This window comes from Ovis canadensis, chromosome 1 (genome assembly GCF_042477335.2).
Source record: "Ovis canadensis isolate MfBH-ARS-UI-01 breed Bighorn chromosome 1, ARS-UI_OviCan_v2, whole genome shotgun sequence".
Classification (NCBI taxonomy): domain Eukaryota; kingdom Metazoa; phylum Chordata; class Mammalia; order Artiodactyla; family Bovidae; genus Ovis; species Ovis canadensis.
This window is the reverse complement of record NC_091245.1, coordinates 72,930,366-72,956,535: the sequence shown is the minus strand read 5'-3', so window position 1 is coordinate 72,956,535 and position 26,170 is coordinate 72,930,366. Positions and strand designations below refer to the sequence as shown.

Below are 26,170 nucleotides of genomic sequence, written 5' to 3'. Positions count from 1 at the left end.
GAGTATTTTTTGATTATTCATATACACTGATAGGGTATATTCCTACATATAAATGGTGATTAAGTAGATATAAATAGTTATCTCTGGGTTGTGAAATTGAGCATTAGCTTTTCTTTTTGCTTGTCAATATTTCCTAATCCTCAAATAAAAATAAGTGACCAAATTAATTTTTTCAAATAGCTCTGCACCAACATTTCTTATCATAGCTTTTTAAATTATAGTGTTGCCTTAACCACTGTTTACCAAATGTATTCTTCCGTGGTTCTCTTTCTGCACTTCTGAAGTTCTCCTCTTCCTCTTTTAAAGAATTGACTTTCTTTGGGTCTCTGACTCTGATTACCCTGCACTGACAGGACACTTCTTATTTCTAATGGCATATGAGCCCTTTTCCCCTGGAATAACCATGTATCACCACAAACCTGAAATCTACAAGCACATTTCTGACCAAATTGGTTCTCCCATTTCCTTTAGGGTCTCCATTCCTCTAGTGCCCTGGGTTACTTTGCCCTCTTGTTCCCTTCTTTCTCTGAAATCTAAATTAGTCACCATGATCTACTGACTACAATGTTGCTTTTAGATTAGTTTCTTCCTCATTATTTCTTCCTGCTTATTTATTATTATGGATATTTCTTCTGCTTATTTAACTTATATGCAGAGCACATCATGTGAAATGCTGGGCTGGATGAAGCACAAGCTGGAATCAAGACTGCCAGGAGAAATATCAATAACCTCAGATATGCAGATGACACCACCCTTATGGCAGAAAGTGAAGAAGAACTAAAAAGCCTCTTGATGAAAGTGAAAGAGGAGAGTGAAAAAGTTGGCTTAAAGCTCAACATTCAGAAAACGAAGATCATGGCATCTGATCCCATCATTTCATGGCAAATAGATGGGGAAACAAAGGAAACAGTGAGAGACTTTATTTTGGGGGGCTCCAAAATCATTGCAGGTAGTGACTGCAGCCATGAAATTAAAAGACACATGCTCCTTGGAAGAAAAGCTATGACAAACCTAGAGAGCATATTAAAAAGCAGAGACATTACTTTGTCAACAAAGTTCTGCCTAGTCAAAGCTATGGTTTTTTCAGTAGTCATGTATGGATGTGAGTGGACTGTAAAGAAAGCTGAGTGCCGAAGAATTGATGCTTTTGAACTGAGGTGTTGGAGAAAACTCTTGAGTCTCTTGGACTGCATGGAGATCAAAACAGTCAATGCTAAAGGAATCAGTCCTGAATATTCATTGGAAGGACTGATGCTGAAGCTGAAACTCCAATACTTTAGCCACCTGATGCTAATAACTGACTCATCTGAAAAGACCCTGATGCTGGGAAAGACTGAAGACTAGAGGAGAAGGGACGACCGAGGATGAGATGGTTGGATGGCATGACTTGATGGACATGAGTTTGAGCAAGCTCCAGGTGTTGGTGATGGGCAGGGAAGCCTGGTGTGCTGCAGTCCACGGCATTGCAGAGTCGGACACGACTGAGCGACTGAACTTGCTCATTAATAAAACCACCAAAGTTAAGTTCTTCACAATCTATCATCTACATTACTCCAATAACCTCCTCAAAGAGATCCTTCCACACAAAACTTTTCTCCCCCTACATATCACCTTCAGCTTTATATTTCTAATAAGTAAATTGCAGCAAGTTATTTTTTTGGCTAAAGGTCCTACAACAATTCTGTGAAAAGTAAAATACAAGGTTGATAAGGTCCAGGGAAGTCCCTTGAGTTTTTTTAAATAGTTTCCTATATTTAAATCTTGTGACTTATGGTATTTAATTAGGTAGCTATCATATTCCTATTCCTTACCCCCCAACTCCTTAGTTCAAAACCATTGTGAGCCAGTGAGCTATGCTTCAGTAGCCTGGCTTCCATATTTTCTGATCCTGTACATCAATAACTATTAACCTGTTTAATACAATCCACCCATGAGTGAGCATCACGTGTGGCAGAGGCTTCCACAGCCAGAGGAAGCCTTTAGATAAGGTTCAGGTTACGTATAATTCCCTACCCCATCAACAAAACCTACTAAAATATAAGTCAGATAGATGCTATTAAGAGGACAGATTTAATTCAGATCTAATAAACTATACATTTTGATACTTTACTGTAATAAATTACAGCAAACTCACAACTGAGTAAACTCTCTTTGCTATATAGGTCAATATGGTGTTTCTACTTCTGGCATCTACCTTTAAGGCGCTTTGTCTATAATAGAATTCTTACTGGCCACGGACTCTGCATGACTCTGTGAGAGAAAACAAAATAAGATTTGTCTGATCCCTTCTAGAGCTTAAAGAAAATTCTTCTTTCAGCCAGTGATTATGAAAATCTGGATTTTCTTATCACGAGAAATTTAATTTTCTAATAGCCAAGAACTGCTAGGGTCAGGAATTTAGAAGGTGAGGGAGAAAGATAAATAAAATTATTATGCACCTATTATAGCTAGTATGATGCTAAATATTGTGCCACTATCAATGGTGTGGAGTGGGATGGACACATTTTCCCACCACTACTACTACTACTAAGTCACTTCAGTCGTGTCCGACTCTGCGACCCCATAGACGGTAGCCCACCAGGCTCCCCCGTCCCTGGGATTCTCCAGGCAAGAACACTGGAGTGGGTTGCCATTTCCTTCCCACCACTAGGGCTGTATAATTGGTGTGAGGTCATTTATGGGCATCTCAACTGGGCTTTGTATAAAACTGACTATGTTCTACTGTAGCAATTAGGAGGTACTTTTTCTAGGCTATTTGAACTGACTCAGAATCTTAGGTCATTTCCATGATCTAAGAAAACCCTTTTAAAGCACCATCAATATAGAAATGAGATTTGAGAACAAATTCTACCATGTTTTCAATTACTGTTTGCTTCACTTTAATCATTTAAAGTTTTTGATGATTTACTTACAAGGCAGAGTTGAAGGTTTGAGGTAACACACTGGACTAGGTTGCCAAATCAGGCTCATGGGAAACAGTGATCTTACCTAGAGTTAAGCTTTACTAATTGCTACAAGCAGAGAGGCTATCAGATTAATGCAGAGGAAGCAGAGAGAGGTTTGGGATATGAAGGGCAGTTGGCAAGCCAGGTCCTTCCTGTGTTGAACAAGCAGTTCTGGCCCAAAGAAGTGAAGGCTCTACTAGGTGAGGTTTACAAAGTTCCTCACACAGCAATAGGCGTCTATCTTATAAAACGTCCTCATCTTATGCCTCTAAAAATACTGTAGAGCCTATATGACATTCTCCAAGGAGCCAGGCCTCACAGAGCCTGGCTTCTCTTTACTACAGCGCATCCTTAGCCAGGAATAGGCTAAGGGCATTTCAGAGTTAAGATCGCCTTCTTCTAACAGTACATACCCTATTTCCGTAAAGGTCCAGTTGACCCGAGATTAGGCCTGGGTCACTTGCCTTTCTCCCCCTCCCTTTCTTCCAAGGAAGTGAATGCATTTGCAGACCAGCTGCTTGCACCCCTTCCTTCCTTAAGAACTTGGTGACAAAATGTAGCTTATTCTTACTTGCCCAGTGCTTAGCTCTCCGTATTAGGAATAAATCCAATAATTTCATCAAAACAACTGAATCACAGAATCTCAGATTAGAATAGAATTTTAAAGATAATTTATTACAAGCTCCTACCTAAAGCTTCTGCATATTAGATTCATTTTTATACCTATCTGATTGAGGATACCTTATGGAGAAGAATCACTTTAAAAGGCTGTTGTTAAAATCTTCTATTCATTGGGGATGTCTCTTTCGTAAAAGAGAAGTCTCCCCTACCTCCCATTACCATCCCCTTTGGTCCTATGTCTGAATACCAGAGTAAGTCTAATTCCTCTTCCATTGAATAGTCGTTTCACATTTCTAAGGACATTTCAAAACCACATAGATGTCCTACAACTTATCTCTTCTATGCTGACCTCTCTGGGTCCTTCAGTTGTTTATTCTGGGACAATACCTACCTAATCTAATCTCTCCTCTACAGCTATCTGGCAGCTCACCCCTGGACAAAGGCAATTTTAGAGACTCCAGAGGCTTTGGGTATGGTCTAATCAGGAAACTGTAATTTGCTTGAACTGGATACCAAACCTCCCCTAATAGAGTACACATTTAAGAACAACTTTCTATTTTAGCAAAGGACACCCTATTGGTACACCTACAATTGTGGTCATCTGCTACTTCCAGGCCATTTCCCTCTTTTTATACACTGGAAAACTCAAATGCAAGCCCTGACGTTCATCACTATTCAGTTCAGTTCAGTTCAGTCGCTCACTATTAGGTTCCATCTATTTGTTTCAGCTTATTATTCCAGCCTGAAACATTTAAATATAAAATACATCATCTGACACATTATTAGTTCCTCCTCCTAACTTTGCTTCAGTTATCTGATGTGCTTAGTCGCTCAGTTGTATCCCACTCTTTGCTACCCCATTGACAGAAGCTGACTGGGCTCCTCTGCCCATGGAATTCTCCAGGCAAGAACACTGGAGTAGGGCCATTTCCTTCTCCAGGGGATCTTCCTGACCTAGGAATCAAACCCAGGACTCCCACAGTGCAGGCAATGGGCAGATTCTTTACCTTCTGAGCCACCAGGGAACTCCATAATTGAGAATGGCTTCCCTTGTGGCTCAGCTGGAAGAGAAAGAATTGAGAATAGGGAACATTATTAAAATAATCTTAAAAAACAATAGTTTTTTTTAAAAAAAACACTGTTAATTATAAAATGTTAGTGAGTCACGGCATTTATTCCATGACATTGTGGAACTTTTTCTTTAGACTAAATATAAGATCAGTATTTTTCTACTTCTTGTCTCCTAATGTAAATTACAACTTTATCTTATCTTAAACATTAAATCTCATTTTTTAAAACCACTTCATATGTAATTGCTGGCAAATGTTTTTAAAATATAGATACTGGGGTAAAATAGTAAACAAAAACTAAAACTCCTCACTCTTGATGTATGACACAACCATGAAATAAATGTAACAAATGGCATCTGAACCCAAGTTTTCTTCCTAAATTGCAGTAGAATGGTTTAATGATTAGATCCTAAGGTAGTGGAATGATGCAGAAGAGTTGCCAAAGTATGCATAGACTCAGTCATTTCATATCAAGTTTGAAAGTTTTCCAAATATACTATAACTTATTGGTTTTGTTGAGGGGAGGCAGTGGTTCACAAGGAACACAAGAAAAGTAAGGCTACCCAAGAAGTCAGAAATGGAGTACAAAGAGGGTGGTTTACCCCTAAAAATAGGATATTAAAGCATAAATGTGTCACTTCCTTTAAGATAAGAGATTAACCTGTCATATTTTCCCTGATTATGAGTATCCTGCCCAAGAGATGAAAGTTAAATATCAGGAAAAAAACTATAGAATTTTTTTACCTGCCTATGTAAGCAGAAGAGAGAAAACCTCTTAAACGCTAAACCTTTTTACAACCTACAATACACTAAATTCATGACAATCTGACTTTTGTTATATCAGATAAAGTAAAGTTGTTACTTATATAACTATTCAGCAGGGCATACACTTAAAACCTACAGGTAATTAGCCTCCATTCTTCACTTTTTTATTTAGTTCCAATTAGAAAATAAAAACAGCTTAAATAGCTTCAGAAGTATCAAGTCAATGTACTTTCCAAGTATCAATTCTCATTGCATAAGGGGTAACAATTTCACAAAAGTTTATATGAAATAAGAATAGTAGTACTTGCTGTTGGTATTTTGTTACCTTTACTTAAAAATGTAAGCAAGGGATCTGAGAATTCACCACATGGAAAATTTTCCTTATACTCAAATAGTAAATGTAAAATCTATAAATGACATAGGATCTCTATAAACATGTGTTAGTTCATCAATTTTGTTTCTGTTTTCTTTCCCTATGAATAGATTCACTTTAATTAGATAAATTTATTTCATACCATTCATTTATTTCATAGAATGAAATAAATTTATAAATTTATTTCAATAGAACATAGGAAGGCATATCAAAAAAGCAACCATCTCTTGAAAAATATTGCTGTTAATCTTATCAACTTTACTAAAAAAGGCAATAGTTAATTTCTTTTTAAAAAATCCAGCATTTATGTCAATGACTTTTTCATAAAGGCATAAAAGTTCAAAAAGAACACAGCGTTCATCCCACATAATGAAATATTCAACTTGCCAACCCATGTACAGTCAGCCACTTGCCAAGCTTGTGACTTCAGTGGTCAAGAGAGAACAACACTTCATACTAGTCACGTTTACAAATGCATGTAAGTGACCTGTTATCCTTCCCCAGTCTATGTTCTTCTCATAGCACAATGATTATTTGTGGCTTATGTTCAGAAACCATACTTCTAACCTGCAGCATGATATTAAACTCAAACAGGTACCCACATACATTCTTCCCTGATTTAATAAATATTAGGTTAGTCAGTTTTCATGTCTTTTTAGCAAAAGTGTTTAGGAAGCAAAGTGCGTATATTCCAACTATCTAAGACCTACAAAAAGTAGAAGCCTATATGTTATAATTGCTTATAATCTATTAAAATCTAAAAAGGAAGACAAGGAAATAAACATTAGGAAATGCCAGTAAAAAAACCTATCGTTTCAGAAAATAAAGCAACTGTGGATACCTACTGGGATATATACGCATTATAAGCAACATTAAAACCAGCATAGTTTTTAAAACATTTACATTAATTATTTAGATTCATGACTTCAAATGGGTGATATAAAGTATCTTATTCTTGCAGAATGATGAATTGATGTCTTATTTACCAGCTATCTTTGTGTGGGGCAATATAAAGAAAAATGGAAGAATGTTATTAACATACATTTGTATGAGTTTTTTTTAAAAACAGATACATTTGTATGAGTTTTTTTTAAAAACAGATGCAAATGTCCACTAATATGCATATTTTAGTAACACCAAATAAGAAAAAAAAAGCCAATGGTTACATTTATGTCTTAAAACAGAGAAAATATGGAAGTGTATACCACATGTATTACACAAAATTTATACTATTTTAGTTTACATATGTCTATTATTTCCTAAGACTGATCTTGGGTTTGGTGGTATATCTAGGCTAAAAAATAATTGACTGAGGAGATGCAAAGGATATAAAATTGCTAATTTACAAATGTATAATGTAGAAAAATAATGTTAGAAATAAAAATGTACATTAGTGCTGGACATTACATTAGATTTGCTGGATCCTCTATTAGGTCAGTCTTGAAGTCTCTGAGCAAGACTCCCCTGCACTCCCACCCCACTCTCTAGGCCACTTAAGTGCAATTATGTATTTATAGGGCTTCCCTGATAGCCCAGTTGGTAAAGAATCTGCCTGCAACACAGGAGACCCCAGTTCAATTCCTGGGTCGATCTGCTGGAGAAGGGATAGGCTACCCACTCCAGTATTCTTGGGCTTCCATTGTGGCTCAGCTGGTAAAGAATCCATCTGCAATGCAGGAGACCTGGGCTCAATCTCTGGGAAGATCCAGAGGGGTTGGGAAGATCCCCTGGAGAAGGGAAAGGCTACCCATTCCAGTATTCTGGCCTGGAGAATTCCATGGACTGTTTAGTCCATGGGGTCACAAAGAGTTGGACATGACTGAGCAACTTTCACTTCACTTCACTTCACGCATTTACATGGAATTATACATGAGATTAAATAAAAAAGAAATATTTTAGCTGGTTATATAAGAATCTATATGTAGCTCTGGCTGTTAAAACATAAACGCATCTAGAAAGACAGACAAATATCAAGACAAACATTAAGAGCCACATAATCCTAAAGGTTTTCAGTGAACATTCAAGAAATTGGGGTCATTTGCCTTTCTCCAAGTTTATGAATCCAAAGACATACACACTAATACAAATACACAAGTAAAGGTATTATTTTTGTTGATATACAAGATAACATCACAAGAGTGATCCCTGAATGCATATGGAGTTGACCTTTATAAATTAAGAATTGTATGTTTAGGTTTATGTTCACCCTTGAGTCATTACTCCCAGTGTTGTCTGTTCGTCAGACTGCTGGAAATCCTAGCACTCACCAGTACAAAGTGGTATGCATACAGCGCTGTACAATGGTGAATTACAAAATACTTATCACCAATCACTTTCCAATACCAAATGAGAATCAACAAATCTGTAAGAAGGAAAAGTAAGATATTACATAGGAAGAAAGCTTCATCATTTTTCAAATGTATTTAACTCTTTCTCCTGACAGCTCACCACAGTCCACTCTGAGCCCTCAGCACTTGTCTCATACATCAGGAGATCAACTACCCTTTTACCACAAAGCCAGTGCCTCCAGAGGCTATCTCCCTCACACTACTGCGACTCCTCTAGGATAAGCACCAAGTGGGGCACCCATCACAGTGCCTGGCATATAGTTATATAATGTATTTGTTGAAAGTATAAATGAATAACTTGTTTCCAGGGTTAAACAAAACAAAAAGATTATTGAATAAAAATAATTGTAAAACAAGCTTAAATTACTGATTTTTATCAGTATATAACTCAGAGACTAAGATGTTCCCAGAAGGTATAAAATGACCAACTCATTTATAACACATATTCAGCAAAAAAATTTAAAAATTAACAAAGAATGTGATTAACTATTAATTCAGAATAGGAAAAAAAAAGAACCAAGAACTATAGCTATTAAAAAGAGATCTTTAAAAAGAGCTCAAGGCATTGATTTTCTTTAAATTCTAAATCAGCACTGTGATTCAGAAAATTGTTTCCTTTAACAAAACACAAATGTCTCAAAATTTGAACACAACTATTTTCTTTACCAAATGGTTAAACATGAAATTTAGACATGGAAACAAATGGCTATCATGGATGGAAACCAGATTTTAAGGGTTTGGAGCTTATAGCATGGAGAGCTTCTTTTATAAAAAATAAAAATTACTAACACAAAACTAGGTGTGACTATATACATAGATAAAAGAAATTATCAAATTATAAATTTTCAGGAGAGAAAAAAAGTACCATAAATGTGGAAACCAAGAAAATTTAAAAGTGTTAGTAATTTACTGCCCTTTATACATCTCTAAATGCATTTTTCCTATATTTCAGCTGTATACTCTTTGGTCACCAATTTATATTAAGATAATGATTTCATAATATTTTCTATAGAGAGAATAAAATAATTCACTTTTCATCCAGCTTGGAATAAAAATTTTGTTTCAGTTCATAATCCTTATTTTTAAGTATTTTGAATTATTACCTTATTTGAGTAAACCTTTTTCAAGTTCCTTTTGTACAAGATTTCCTGGGTTGTAACTACTCTCTGAACTGACAATAGTCATTAACCAGTGTATGAAGCATATTATACATTTTGTGTTAACCTTGTCAGTGACAGAATTTTGTGCCAAATGAGCATTTTCCCAGTGTGTCCACATGATTCACTCTTCTTTTAATTGGGCCATCAAATAATCCAATAGCCTATTCATTATTTCTATCCCAAATATATCTTTTCCTTTTAATAAATTACTGTGTTTGGGTTTAATCTAATTTTTTGGTTACAATTCACTTCTTGATGGCAGAACATTTTCTAAGGCCATTACTCCAATTTCATCCAACATGAGATGAAACATGACAGACGAAATGTGAAGTAGAAAAACTCCATGATCTTAACTGATTACAACTAAAATAGTTTACTTTTGCAGATTTTCCTAAACCATACAAAACCATGACTGTGGAAGCACATCTCAGGTGCCTGTGAGATGAGGACTCTCTGGCTGAGGCTTCATTGGCTGCATAGTGATTGCACCTGAGCAACTTTAGTCCAAACAGGGACAACCACTAGTTAAAAAAGAAACAAACACTCCAGGCTTAACTGAGGCTTCACTCTATAGCTCTAAACTTTGAGAACTATAGAGCCACCATGAAAAATGTTTCATATCCTATCATCAGAGCAGACATTTTCTTCCCTCAGTATGGGTCCTAAAAGCTACTTCTCAAATAACCAAACCTAAAGCATTGACTCTGTATTCTTTGCATAATTCCATAAGCAGTTTAAAAAGAAACAGACAGATATGAACAACATATCACATACCAGAAATGAGATAGCCTGAAGCAATAGCAATATTCACTTTCCCAAGAGATGTATCACCCCTATAAATATTAAAAAAAAAAAGGTTTCTTTTTTAGCACATGGTTATAGAAGACAGCTACTAATTTTTCTATTGAGATTTAAATATAAATGCTTTCTATAGGTAGCAAACAGTAACCTATCATTTGCACAAGGTATTAATGTTAGCTATGATAATACTTCTAATTGCAATAATCATAATTTCTTATATTTATTAGCCAAAAGTGTTATGAAAATAACATTTTATAAGTATGTTCTTATATGATTTGTTTTTGAAAGGACTAAAATGTAGTTCCAGATGCTGGTTGTTGTTTTGATTCCTATTTTGAATCACAGGCTCAAACAGGCTCAAGAAATAATCTAGCCTGCCTGATATAGAGGCAATATATTGAATACTATTAGCATTCTCACTTTTCTGAGGACTAGAAAGATTTCCCAGTTAGCACATATTAGAAAGGCTTCTCAGGTGGTGCTAGTGGCAAAGAATCCACCTGCCAGTGCAGGATTCGTGGGTTCAATCCCTGGGTTGGGAAGATTTCTTGGAGGAGAAAACAGCAACCCACTCCAATATTCTTGCCTGAAAAAATTTCACAAACAGAGGAGCCTGGTAGGCTACAGTCCATGGAGTCACAAAGAGTCAGACACAACTGAGCAACTGGGCATGCATACATTAGAAAATGGTCAGAACAGGACAATTTAATCCCATTGTTTCAACCCTTTTGCCCTAACCTAGGTTCCAAGGAACAAATACAGATTATCAGTCCTTTATCTGACTTATAAGGTGAATTACTGGTAAAATGAACATTAAGTAAAACTGATAACAGCTAAACTACAAATGGAAATATTTAGTAGAAGTTATGTCTTCTTTACAAATTTTCATTTGTAAATATGATCCAGGAAAATTAGACCTGGAATAAACTACAGTATCAAAAAATGCTAAAATATCAAAATGTATAATAGGTAAAAATTTGTTCAGGACAAATTGGTCAATGAATCAAATCTGTGTTATAAAATTTACTTCCCAAAAGAACTGGTTCTATTGACAATCGTGTTGGCAAAATATGGGAAAAAGTAGCAATTGTTTAGGTAGACTGCATTAAAACCTGGTCAAAGAATTAAATTCACTAAATTAATTCACTTTGAAAAAGATCTTCTCAATGAAAATTTACCAAAACTGGTATAATTCTGACTAGCATAGCTTCATATTTATGAATAAAAAACAACATCATTTCAGTCAAATAGAAACAATCAAAAGACCTGGTTAAATTGCCCCACATCCCTCAGAGGCCATGACTATCACATCCTTGTCCAGTGCCCTCTCAAAACACAGTCTCTCAAACTAAGCTGAACTAAAGCTTCTCATATAGTGCCAGGAATTACAGTTTGTAAAATTTCTGCCATTGGAAAGATATTTAAATTCTCCAAAAAGAACACTTTACAAATAATCCTGTTATGGCTGAACACAGTTACTATTCATGCTTTAAATCATTTCATGCGGTATTAAACTCCTTTCACAAGGACATCTATAATTCTCATTTTCCTATCTTTGAAACTGAAGGATGGGTCAAACATAAATTTGAAGACAAAGTGCTGTTTATCCAAGATGACTATTCTATCTCAATAACAACTCATTTTTGCTCAAAACAGTGGTTATAATAACTTGATTTCACTCACACAGTATTCATGTTTACATAATTATCATATTCTGTTTTGGATAGCAATTGCAATACTAATGCAAAATGGCCCTCATTATTTGTATTCAAATCTAAAATAAATCATTCTAATGCACCTTGCTGAAACAAGTCTGAACACAAGCATTCAAATAAACCATACACCATCAATATGCTTTCTGTTTTACAGTAAAGAGAAGTTCTTATCAATAATTAATATCAAAACATAAATCAAAATGACAATATTAGAAAGAAACAGCTTACCAAAGTGGATCAGCAATACCAGCCTCGTCAAACAAGAAAATGTACAAGCCAACAACCCCAACCACCAAAGAATGACACGTAGATACCACCCTAAAATGAGATGAAATACACACAAGGATTTTAGATTCTGTGCAATAAATTTTAACTAATTCTGGCAAGACATTTAACACTCTGAAGAAGTTAAATCTGGAAGCATTTAAATATAGGATTGCAGTACATCTGAGAGTATAATACAAAATGGCTATTTAGAAATCCAAGGGCCATAACTTTACTTTGGAATCAATAACAAGAAGGATGCCTAGGTCTACAATTTCCTGCTAAACTACTGATGAATCACGTATTGGTTAAAGGGTCTAAAGGGGAAGAATAGCTGATGATACGGTTAACAGTCTTGTGCAAACAGGTGGCAATTGGTAAGCACACCACCCTGCATCCTGCTTCATCCCCAGCACCATCACTGAGAGAGTAGTTTCCTGCTCCAATCAGACCTGAAGGACTTTCAAATCTACTAGCCTTAATGAACTCCACATCCATGGATCAGAATTGGAATGGATTGTGAAGTGAAAATGTATTCCCTTGGAGATTTCAGTTTTAATACACACATTATTGTACTTGATTCTTTTAAGCAATCTGTGAGATAGCTACGGTAGCTATTGATTATTAGTGTCTCTTTATCACTGTTATGAAAATGGAGGGCTATGAATTCATTCAGAAGAATCTTTTTAAAAGAAATGCCCAAATGAAAAAAAAATGTTCACAGGATCCAGATCAAATTTTCTTTATAGAAGGAATAACATTTAGCTGAAAAACATCAGTTTCTTTGAACATATCTTGTTAAACATTAAATGACTTAACCAAGCTCCAAGATATCCTACTTACAGAACTATATACAGGACACTAGATACTTACTTACAAAACAGAAACATTTATGAGTAGTGAAATTTCTCTTCTCTTCATTAGAATAAAAGATGAGAGGAATAGTACAGGTTTTAGAAATTAATTGCAGTGGTAAACAATCCACCTGTCAATGCAGGAGACAGAAGAGATGTGGTTGGATCCCTGGGTTGGGAAGATCCCCAGGAGTAGGAAACAGAGATCCACCCCAGTATTTTTGCCTGGAAAATCCCATTGACAGAGGAGTCTGGTGGGCTACAGTCCATGGGGTCATAAGGAGTTGGACGACTGAGTGCAGCACAGGTGTCAGTAGTAGAAATTAATGGTGTGCAATGAATCTCTCTACAGTACGACCTCAAATCTTTCAAAGTAAGTGAAATATATCTACCAATATAAAAGTTGATCTGAAAAAATTTCATGCAATTTGAAAAATCGATATAGTTGATCTAATAAATGATGTGATCATTAGCAAGAATATCAAATTAATCAAATCATATTTTAAATGCTCGAAGAGTCTAAGTTAAAGGTATTGAGTCCTCTGTAATACCAAAACATCATTTTGAAATATGATAATTAACCCAATTAACCTGGTTTACAAGTCTGGAATTTTCACATCAAGTACATTTGTATTCCACTTGAACATAGCAAGATAAAAATGTAAGTTCCTTGATGTCAAGTAAAGCACTCCATCTAAATAATCATACAACCAGTTTTCTGTTGACATTCAAAAATTCTACTAAAGGAAAAAGCATAACTTCTTACTAACCCATGGTAGTGCCTGGTAACCATCTATCAAAAAGTTCCCTTTTGGAAAAAAATCTAAATTTTTGTTCCTGATACTCAGGCTTCAAATTCCCTTCTTTGTTGAGATGTTTCATGGTAAAAGGGAAGAATTGCAAGCCCTCAACTGATGGAAATAATATACAATTCATAAGAGAAAAGTTACATGGTACTTGGATCAAATAGCTCCCACTATAATGAACAGAAGAAACAAACACCCTATGCTTATATGCTATTCTGTATTAAAAGCCTATACATTCAGAAACTTCTATTAGTAAGAATTTCATATTTCACTCTTTAAAACCAGATTCCTGACAAAGTAGAATGTAGATTCCTCAAGGTCTTAAAAAATAAAATAAAATAAAATATTTAAATTTCTTCAAAGAAATTTAAAAAGAAAGGTTTGTGGGCTTTTTCTTTAAGGAAATAATGACCATTTTAGAATAGCAATTTAAAGTTACTGATATAATCACTCACAAGTAGTATGAGTATAACCAATAGAAATGATATCGCTCCATCAGACAAAAGAGTTATATTTTAAAAAAGAACATTTAAAAGTTAGGAATATTTCAGCATAACAGGACTTTCCATGTCATAGGAAAGCAAATGGAAATAATGAATTCATTTAATTATATAATATAAATAATATCAATAAGTATGCATCTTTGCAAAAAAGCAACATTTATGTATAAGATTTTCTCACTTTTAATTAATTAAACTGTAATCTCTCAGATATGAATTTTATGGAGAGTTTTTCTGCCTACAGATTTTACCCCACCAGGCTTCTCTGTCCATGGGATTATCCAGGCAAGAATACTAGAGTGTGTTACCATGCCTTCCTCCAGGGGATCTTCTCAACCCAGGGATTGAACCCATGTGCCTTATATCTCCTGCATTGACAGGCAGGTTCTTTACTACTGGTGCCACCTGTGAAGTCTTTCAAGATATATATATACACACACATATATATATACATGTATATATATACACGTACTCAAAAAGCAACTGTTTTTCTTTCTTTGCCTTCTCCCCCTTACAGCTTGAGTCCCATGTACATTAAGGTGGAGTGGGAAATAGGAGTAAATGTGAAGAAAGAGAATACCATTTGAATAGCATAATGCATCTTAGATAATTCCAGATTTTTTTTCAAATAGGAACTCAGTTTCCCAAACGGTGATTCCATGTCTCATAGAATGGCAGTGATAAGATTGAATAATGCTACGTATTTTTCCATTTCATCATTTTATTTCATTTTTATCTTTGCTTCAATCTATCTGAAACCTCCCTATTTCTTTGGCTTACAGCTTCCCAAGATTCAAATGCATTTACTCAACCTAACCATGTTGAAGAGAAAATGAAAATAGTTCAAAATTTAATCGCAGAAAATGTATGTCCTCCTATATGTCCCTTTCCTTTTCTTTCCCACTATCTTTTGTCCCTTCCCCCATCTCTTATCCTTTTCTTTTCCATTCTATCTTCACATTAGAAATGATTTTACAAAATAATGGTGTCTTTTGTATCCTACATTTGAACAACATTTCAGTGCTGTTCTTTAGACAAAAGAATCATACCTCTTATTTTTCAAAAATATGTGGAGAAATAGTTCTAACTTTGGGGGAGAAGAGCTGTAACATGTATGAACCAGACTAATCAGTGTAAGATGCAGAGAAAAACAACTAGCCTTATTCCCAGTCTGAGTTATAAAAGTGCATGCCTACAAAACAATTTGGCTCAAACAAAGATGGGGCATTTCGGGTCCTGTAAGGCCATTCTCAAATAAATAGACTTTGGCAGAAGTTTTTAATGCTAAAAGGAAATTTCAATGAAAAATAATTATAGCAATGTTGGAGATCTGCTGAATTCATTTTCTAGTTAGCATTAACTTCAACTAAATAAGAACAATAAGAAGTATCCCATAGCTGCTCTAATTCACTGAGGTTTGCAAATGCACAGACGTCTTTGGGCATCTGAAATGCTCTAAAGCAAGTGAACTAGTCATTAAAGTCGTTTCCCGCTTGAAACTCTGCAAGAGATTAACAAGTTGCATATACACAAACAATTTGCAAACCAACTAACTAAAACTGGTAGCTTTCTACATCCTTTGATGTCTTACTTGTTTTCCTCTTACTTTTTTGTTAAAAAAATTTTTTTAAGCAAGTTTTACTTTAAAATTACATAACAAAAGAATAGATTCTGGAGGGCTCTGAATTATAATGAAAAGTTCATTAAAAGAGAGACACAGATGTTCTAACTGTACACCAGGTTCTCTGGTGTGTAGTGTTTAATGCCCTAGGTTGGGCTAAACCAGCCAATACTATATTTAGGCTACTCACAGTCCCAACTACTATTACTTCCGTTACCGTTTCCAGAGAACATGTATTTGTTATCATAAATATTTCAGCGGAGAATGTAAAACAGTGCCTTCCAGCACAGTTAGCCACAGCCTACTTACCACTTCCCTAGTGAGTTAAACTTTCCCTAACATCTTTCAGAATAAGAATTTAAAACTGTTTCTTATATAAGATCTATCCACTTTTCTTTCCTTTTACTTCTAATGTCAAACAAAAAATTTGACCTAAGATTTTGTTAAATACTAAGTGAAAAAGAATTTTTGGAAATATTTAAAATGTGTAATTTTGTTTCATAAGACTACGTTTTTTTAATCAATTACATTTTCATATATGCTTTACCTTGAGTTCCATTCAATCTTCTTTTTGAAGTTGAGATTATTAAAACCTGGAGAAATCTTTGCTGAAAACCAATAACTTACAATGTGGAAAATAATCTGAAAGGTGAAAAAGCTGGCAAAACAAGTGCTGAGGACCAGTATGGTGTTGGTATCCATATTTCTTCAACCTGTTGAAAGAAATGATGGCTATAAATTCCTTTAAATTGCCTGTAACACACCGAAATTAATTTTTAATTTTAAAAGAGTATGTGGCTGTATTTTTTTGCAATTTACTTTAGCACAAACGTAAGAGTACAAGGAAATTGTATGAATTCAAACCTTTACCAGCTATCTGTCCTGGTATCTCATATTTGTACCTAAAAGAGGGAAAAATCTATTGTTTTAAAGATCTCAATATTATAAATGTCAGGAAACAAATTTAATACCATTTTACTCAAAATTATCTGAGTCTAGAGTTTAACATTATGAGGGAGTTTCAAATAATGTAATTGAAGATATTATTTTAGTAATATTTTTAATTAAACCAAGAACAAATCACCTGATTTCTCTATGCCTGTTACCTCATCTATAAAATGAGAAAGTTGGTTAGATAATTTCTAAGAAAAAATTATACCAAAAATAAGAATAAACATTATCTGCAATAGTAAAACAAAACACAATCATCTAATAAAAAATAACTGTACCATGGGACAAACATTTAAAGTCTTAAGAAGAAGAATACCACCTTGGAAAATAATCATACCATTGTTTTTGCTTAAATTAGTATTTAACCTAAAAAAAAATATTTTTCAACCACACATATCCTTGAACCAAAAATCCTCTATGGTTTTTTTAATCTCTAAAATAAAAGATTTGTATTAAAACTCTCCAGGTTTTAGGGACAGAATTACTGAAAGAATAGTAATATGCATATATACGCATTCAAAGTATATTTTCTATCTCATTGAGCTCAACTTTATTTGGCTTCTAAAAATCTCAGGAACATTCAGACCAAAAAAAAGACACTAAATCATTTGCTCATATTCAGCAAATTCAGCATTTCTATGACTTCATCTTTGATAGAGCTGACCCTCAAATGAAAAGGAAATGAATCAATACGCATTTCCAGCTGTATAATGTAAAGAAATAAAGTCACCTACTGAAGCCAATTCACTAGAGAAAAAATCAAGTCATTGACTACACTGGCAATAACCCTACTTCATTCCCTTCCAACCAGGATATCATAATAAGAATCGGTCTCCCACAGGGCCCCTTCTGACTGAATTGATGTGTCTGTAATGAATTCCTTCCTCATTCTTTTTTTCTGGCCTGTGTGCACAGTAAAAATATTGATATCACAATTCTTCTCTGTGAAATTCCATTAACTTCATTCCTCACTTAATTTTTTTAATTCAAGAAATGTTTATTGGGTATTAAAGTTTTTAATTTTAATTTATCTTGGTCTTTTAGCCTCATTTTAATATTAATCAAATAATACATAAAAGTAAGTTGCATACATAAATTAATGTCATCATAATTTGCTAAGTGAGATATGAAAAGGAAAATGTTTTTCTAAGATTCAAGCAAATAAGACTATGGATCCCATGTGGGCAGATCAGTTCAGTCACTCTGTTGCATCTGACTCTTTGCAGCCTCATGGACTGCAGCACACCAGGCTCCCTGTCCATCACCAACTCCCAGAGCTTGCTCAAACTCATGTCCATCAAGTCAGTGATGCCATCCAACCATCTCATCTTCTGTCATCCCCTTCTTCAATCTTTCCCAACATCAGGGTCTTTTCCAATGAGTCTGTTCTTTGCATCAGGTGGCTACAGTATTGGAGTTTCAGCTTCAGCATCAGTCCTTCCAATGAATCTTCAGGACTAATTTCCTTTAGGATTGACTGGTTTGATCTCCTTGCAGCCCAAGGGACTCTCAAGGGTCTTCTCCAACATCACAGTTCAAAAGCATCAATTCTTCAGCGCTCAGCTTTCTTCATAGTCCAACTCTCACATCCATACATGACTACCGGAAAAACCATAGCTTTGACTAGACGGACCTTTGTCAACAAAGTACTGTCTCTGCCTTTTAATATGCTGTCTAGGTTGGTCATAGCTTTTCTTCTATGTGGTGGGCAGAAAAACAAAGACAATGAAACCAGAAACAAGAAGCTAGCGGAAACTCTAATCTTAAATGTGAAGATTTGTCCTTAAGGGTTTTATGTGTTTGTTCCCTGGAGGTTCTAGAGGGTGGCCAGGCAAGAGCTGCTTACTTCCTTCAGTTAAAATTTACTGTATACAATGAGCATTTATTTCATGAGTGTTTGCTAAAAGTTATAAAACATAGAAGGTGGCATGTAACATTATCCATTTTATGAATTGTTAATTTAAGTGACGTTTTAAAAATCACTCAAACAATTCACCATTTTAAAAAAATTCCTCACTCCTTAAAAAAAAAGTTGCTTTTTATTAAGTTTTTCCTATTTTGCTCTACCGGATATCACATATTTTCAACAGACGTTTGGTTAACTAGGTTTTTTAAGGAACATGTGGAGAATCTCCCTTTGCAAAAATGTTCCACTTTTAAAACTAAAAAGCTCCACATAATCAAGTTATGGCTTCCATTAAAGGCTCAAAGACAGAAGCTAATTAAATTGTTCAACTCCCAGCTTTGCTTCTTATTAATCAGTTGCTTGCTTCATCAGTCATGCCAAGTCAAGAACTAATTTAAGGAATTAAAAAAAAAAAACACCCCAGGAAACCAACGTTTCCGGTAGGAAGCAGCTGCCTCTGTTCATTCACTGAATCTGGCAAGAAAATGGTAAAAATGGATAAAACCAAATAATGCTCATCACTGACACAGATTAAAGGCCTTTTAGAGGTTAGTGGTTATTCAGTAGAGGAACACACAGTTAAAGCAGAAAAGTATTAGACATGGTTCCTACACCTTTACATGTGGCAAAGAGCTGGTGGAACAGAACTATCCTAGAACAGAGCAACAAGCTATCCCAGAACACAGAAACAAGGACAGAAGTGGGAAATATTTCTGTAGCAATTTACAAGAGGCGTGTCTAGACATGAACTTTAATTAGCCCATCTTGCTTCACAGGAATTATGGACACCAAAGAAACTCTTCCAGAGGCTTCCTGGATACCAAGATCTTTGTACTTTTTCCCCTAAGATAGTTCCATAAATTTTAATTCAAGTTTGTCTCTTGGTAGAGAAAACCATGAAAAGGTTTGGAGAAGGCCTCTCAACCATCAGCTTGTGAGGAGAATTCCAGGAAGAGGACTCCCAGAGGCAGGACTACTAGAAACATCTCGGCCAGGCTAATTCAGGTCTTCGGCCGACAGTTCACCCAACACCTGTCATGGGTCCACTCTGAGCCAGGTACTGGGATGCGACTCCAAATACAAAATGGGAGACATGCTCATGGGCCAGCAGGTAAGCAACAGACTGATCATCCCCACACAAAGTGGTAAACTCATGGTGCTAAGGGGGCACTCTCTGCTTTCCAGGGAATAAACACCCAGCAGATATGATACGTAAACAGTGAGGAGATATCCAGTGGTACTCGGGTAAACCAAGAGAATGTCTTCTCTTCTACTAAAATCCCAACAAGACGCTTTAAGGCTGAAGCCAATAAAGATTCAGTTACACCAGCTGACTCTAGAACTACCAACCTGGGAATGCAACTGCTACTCCCCATGTTGGTTATCCCATTGTAACACGAAGAATTCCTTAGGGAGTATGTTGCAATCACCAATGTCACCTCCAATCTCTAATACACACACATACCACACTCCTTCATTCTCTAATACAACTTCCAGATAAAACCACTGCTGTACTGATTAGCAATAAAAATCCTTAAAACCAGGGGGAAAGGCCTTGTGTGGTTGTCCTTAAGGGCAGCAAGGAAGGAGGAAGCTGGGAAGAACGTTCTACACATGCTTAGCAGTCCTTTACTCATTTGTAGTAAGTTCCCTTTCCTATTTCCCACACTGATTCCAAACACTGATTGCTCTCAAACCTCCTGGTCTCCCTGTATTGCAATAGATGAGGTTTCTTCCCAATTCACCAAAAAATGTAGGCTCTCAAGTGTGAACTTCTGATGATGGCAATGTTTACCACCTCCCCTCACCCCAACCCAGAAGCTCTTCTCTGCACACTATGGATTCTGCAGGGGTGTATGTCCCACACTTTCAACATGGCTTACACTATGTACAACCAAACCACACTATCTCCCAAGGAACCAGTCTTGGATGGTCAGCTACCCTCTCAATGGCTCCATAGGAGCATCCTGGAGACCCCCAGGTTCTACGTGGCCCAAGCAGAACTTGAACCCATTTCAGTCCTCCCCCCAGGGTTCCAGATCTCAGAGAAGGACAGTATCAACCATGACACCTCCCCACCTTCAATCTAGAGCAGCGCTGTCATCCCGGTCTCCTTATCTCTAACTCCCACAGTTAACTGCCAAGTCCTGGTAGATTGAAGAATACCAAATGAATAGCAACGTGATTCCAGGGAAGTTCTGAAAATTTCTCTTGAGAGCCTTATGAACAACACAAAAATTGTGGCTGGTTAACAAAATTAAGTAATTCTAGAGTTAATTGCAAAACTAGAACCAGCATGAAGATCAGTGATCTGAAGGAGACTTGAGAAATATCTCCTGCTATCACATAAGGTTCTCTCTTTTTGATCTCTTTCAGAAATATTTTTATAAATATTTATATGTTTACTCACTCTGCTTATAACACAGAGCTGGGAAAGATAGCTAATATAATTAGTTAACAGATTCAGGTTTCAAAATTATCTTCAGAAGCTGAAATAATAATCCCAATCAGAAAAACAGGAATAAATTTTTAAAAGGTAATACCCAAGTATAGGACTTAGCATAAGAGTGACATAACACACACAAATACACATGGAGGAAATCTTACCATTTTAATTTGCACAAACCAATAAGAAATAATAATGTAATAAAGACACTAATATCAAAAACAAACTTTAGAACCATTTATATCAGAGAGTTAGATCAAGACATATCCGCCCTATTTTACTCTGAATTAACCACATATCGAAGTACCTTTAGAGCAGTGTAACTAAGATGTGATTTTTAGAAAACATATCATATCATAAAGAGTTGAAGGGCTGAGAGATGTCAGCTTAGGAACAAGATTACTTAGAGAGGACTGAAGGGCATTCTGCGAACATCTAAAGAAGTGTCACATAGAAAAGTAAAAGAGAGAACTTACTCTGCGTTACTCCAGATGACCCAAATGTGGAAAAATTACAGAAAGGGAAGAGTTCACCTTAACTGAAGGAAACATCTTCTAATAATTTAGAAGTACCCAAGCATCCATCAGGTGGCATAGTGGTAGGTGCAATGCAGGAGATGCAAGAGACATGGGTTCAATCCCTGGGTTGGGAAGGTCCCCTGGAGAAGGAAATGGCAACCCACTCCAGTATTTTTCCTGGAAAATTTCATGGACAGAAGAGCCTGGAGGGCTGTAGTCCATGGGGTCACAAGGAGTCAGACATGACTGAACACACACACAAATATCATGGAAGTGGTAAATGACCACAAGGTTGCTTCACAAGCCTAAGTTTTAGAGAACTTAAAAGTAAGATTCTGGAATTCTAGGACTGAATTGGCATCTAAAAGGTTAATTTTGTATTAGCTTCTCAACAGTCTATCACTTATGTTTTACAAAATCAAAATTATGTGCATAAGAAAATATCAATTATGTACTACCCGGTGGGAAGTACACAGGTTCTGTCACAGACTTGAGTCTGAGCCTCACTTCCACCACTTGTTAGCTGTGTGACCTGGGACAAGTCACTTGCCTTGCCTTACCTGCATTTCAGTGTCTTCATCTGGAAAGTGGAGATAAGGACAGAATTAACCTGACATGGGGGATAAACCACAGAACACTCGGTGCTTAGAACAGTACCTGGCATGTGGTGCACACTAGAGTACTATTTATGCTTCCACTATTGTCCATCTCCTGGGTCTGTCATCACTCCAGCCAAGGAAAATAAGACCAGGCTCTGACCACTGGGCCCTTTTCTCTAACTCATCCCCTTTACCTTAGTCAACACACAAAACGCAGGTGGCCCCACTGTAGAAACCTAGCCTCCACCATTGGACTATCCACTGTCATGCTCCAGTGTTCCTTCTGGTCACCTGACCCAGCCCATCGCCCCTCCACCTCCCACATGCTTCCACTAGCCCCCTGGAAGTGAAGGCCTACACCCAGAAAACAGTGCTCTCTCCATGGCCTCTCCTCCGCCTGCTCTGAAGACACCCTCTTCTTCTGCATGCTTTCAGCTAGCCCAGGCCCTCATCCATCAGGGTCAGGAGTGGCCCCAGATCCTCTTTGCTCCTCGTGGTTCACTTCAAGCCTCTCTCCTCCCTTCCCTCACCTCCCACAGACAACCAGGGTGTTAGGTCCTTCTATTCACACCCTCTCGCACTCCACAGTGATATCATATTCCAACCTCCTGAACATTTCCCCCCATTTAAACACTTTGGTTCACTTATGTCCTCAAGCCCTGCCATCATCCTGTGTGCATACATGCTTAGTCATTCAGTCTGACTCTTTGCAACCCTACAGACTGCAGCCTGCCAGGCTCTTCTGTCCATGGGATTTCCCAGGCAAGAACACTGGAGTGGGTTGCCATTTCCTGCTCCAGCGGATCTTCCCGACCCAGGGATTGAACCATGTTTCTTGAGCCTCCTGCATTTACCACTCAGCCACCTGGGCAACCCTGCCATCATCCTGACTGACTTCCTATGTAGAAGACCCAGTTTCCTTAACAACTCAATCCCTTAATCTTATCTTTCAACCTCTTATTTTGTGTTGGAGTACAGCTGATTGACAATGTTGTGATCGTTTCAGGGGTACAATAGCAGCTCAGCTATGCGTACACATGTATCCATTCTCCCCCAAACTCCCCTGCAATCTAGGCTGCCACATTGAGCAGAGTTCCCTGTGATATACAGTAGGTCTCTTAATCTTCATTTGGAATGGGACTTCAACCATCTGTTTGTCATCTCTTATCCATCACTTTTCTGCCTCCAAAATAATATTTCAAGAATTCTTTGTTGAACTTTCCTTCAAGTGTGCTTAGTGTGACAACATTCTCAAGGTCATTGACCTCTCAGCTTTTCCTCAATCCACTAGCCCTTTCCTCTTTTTATGTCCCTCTTTAATCGGCTTTGATCCTACAGCCCATCATTTCAATAAGTCTTTCTAACATCCCACATTCCCTTTCTATTGCCAAGAGCCGGCAAAACTCCAACGGTGGATATGTCCAACCATTTACACAGTGACAAGCCCCAAACAATCAGAGCACTGTTGGAAAAAGTCACATAACAGAGAAGACTGAGGCTGGGGAGTGTGAAATTACAGAGATCAAACAGCTCTCAACCCTGCTCTGCACTTCCAATGCATTGCCCTTGCCAACCAATCCTTTTATGCTCTACAACTAATTTTCCAAACCATCCCTCCTCTTTTCAAACCTCCAGCCATACAGCCCCATTTTCAACAAATACCCATCCTACTTCACAGAAGAAAAGAAGACAACATATAAAAAGTATGTGGTCACACTGGGTTGGCCAAAAAGTTCGTTCAGGTTTTCCCATAGCCTCTTATGGAAAAACCTGAACGAACTTTTTGGCCAAACATCAACCATTCCAACTACCCATCTGTCCTCCCTTCTCAAGACCACCTCTCTAACCTGTGCAAGTGGGGCCATCCTCTCTGATCTTCTTGGGAAACTTTTGCTTCCCATTATCCTCTATTCTCTCTTCAACTATTGGTTTTATTTTATATAGCTAGTTACTTATTTTTGGCTGCACTGGGTCTTCATTGCTGCCTAGCAGCTTTCTCTAGTTGTGGTGAGCAGGGACTGCTCTCTAGCTGTGGTGCGCGGGCTTCTCATTGCAGTGTCTTCTTGTTGTAGAACATAGGGTCTAGATGCATGGGGTTCAATAGTTGCAGCACATGGGTTTAGCTGCTCCACAGCATGTGGGATCTTCCTGGACTAGGGCTTGAACTCGTTTCCCCTGCATTGGCAGGCAGAGACTTAACACCTAGACCCCTAGGGAAAAAAGCCCCCACTATTGCTTTTTAAACAGGCTCAAGTTCCCAGAAAAAAAAAAATCAATAAACTCCCACCTCTTCTTCATTCTCCTCTTTTCCAGTGTAATCTCTTAACCTTTCTCCTTCCCTCTTCCTTAAGGACAAAGTTTTAGAAAGGTTTGTAAATATCGTCATCATTTCTTAACTCTCTTACTCTTCATTCTTGTTCCCACCCTCATTACTCCCCTGAAATAGTTCTTGCTAACATCAGTAACAACTTCTTCGTGTAGCCTTTGTGCCCCCTGACATCTCTGCAACATTAGACACTATGGACCACCTTCTCCTTGAAACACTTTTTTCTTCCCTATGTTTTTACGACATCACACTTCTTCTGCCCAGAAACTAAGTGATAGAATCCCCTAAGTTTCAGTCCCTGACTCTCTTCTACTTGATTTCGCCTATGCCTGCGGCTTTGGTTACCACTTACATGCAGAAAAGTCTCAAGCTTAAACTCCACCCTAGGTCGCCCTCTGAGCTCCTGACATGTATAACCGACTGCCTGGCTCTTAGCACCACAGAGCATTTCAAACGCCGCTCAGGGCCTGACCTCCAAACTTGCTCCTCCTCTAGGTTCATTTCTTCTGTGAATGGTACCACCATACATTCCCATTTGACAGCCAGAAACCTAGGAATCATCCATGATAACTTGCTTTCCACACCATCCTACTAAGCCACCATATCCTTTCCCTTCCAAAATAACTTTCAGAAACACCCATCTTTCTCAACCTGCTATCACCACTTTTCTGGACTGTCTCCAAATTGGTCTCTTTAGGGTGGAAGACAGATTGGAGGACCCCAGGGGAACTGGTTTTAAAAGCTGTCTCTGCTCATATCACTTCCTCACCTACCCCCAACCTAAAACACTCACTGGGTGCCCAGTCCTCTGATGAGGGCTCTGCTGTCCCCAGCTTCAAGATGCACTTACCCTCACTTGCTTCCCTCCTCAGCCAACATGGCCTTCTTTCTGTCCCTTAAAGCTGCCAAGTTCCCTCCATCCTCAAGGCCTCTGAATAACCTATTTCCCCACTCCCACCCTGCCCCTCCACTGCCACAATAACGCTCAGGTCAATCCTCACTTCCTCAGGAAAGCCTTGCTGGAGCAATCCTGCCTCGTCTGCTTGCATGGCATCACCTCCCTCTCTTTTACAGATGCAATTTAAATGAACATCTCTCCCAGTGGAATATGAGCCCCATGAGGGTGGGAGACATGAACATTTTCCCCCCACCATGGTGTCCTCTTATCTAACACAGTGCCTTGCCACACAGGATGCACTCAACAAATGTCTATGAAATATAATAATGATAACAACTGACATTCATATTCTTACATGTGCTTTGCATTGTAAAATGCAAAGTTCCAGATCCCTCATTTCGCCAGTACAGTCAGAACACTGGAAATAGAATTTTCTAAACTGACAACCTTAATGTTACAGCATGAACACATACTGACTGCAAAAGGATCCTCACCTCCAAACAGCCAAAGTAAGAGTGAAGTGAAGTCACTCAGTCGTGTCCGACTCTTTGTGACCCCATGGACTGTAGCCTACCAGGTTCCTCCATCCATGGGATTTTCAAGGCAACAGTGCTAGAGTGGGTTGCTATTTCCTTCTCCAGGGGATCTTCCCTACCTAGGGATCGAACCCAGGTCTCCTGCGT

The 26,170-nt window shown here is 37.4% G+C and overlaps 1 protein-coding gene across 2 annotated transcripts in view; it reads right to left on the bottom strand.

The window, feature by feature from the left end:
- TLCD4 (TLC domain containing 4) overlaps positions 1-26,170 on the bottom strand; it is a 67,663-nt gene that overhangs the window by 27,148 nt on the left and 14,345 nt on the right. For both annotated transcript variants that reach the window (XM_069598346.1, XM_069598355.1), the window contains exons 2-5: positions 16,391-16,556; positions 12,027-12,116; positions 10,057-10,115; positions 8,042-8,136 (exon numbers count right to left, since the gene is read on the bottom strand). In XM_069598346.1, the coding sequence (XP_069454447.1) occupies positions 8,042-8,136; positions 10,057-10,115; positions 12,027-12,116; positions 16,391-16,545 (399 nt within the window). In that variant the 5' untranslated portion in view covers positions 16,546-16,556. The remainder of the gene's footprint in view (positions 1-8,041; positions 8,137-10,056; positions 10,116-12,026; positions 12,117-16,390; positions 16,557-26,170) is intronic.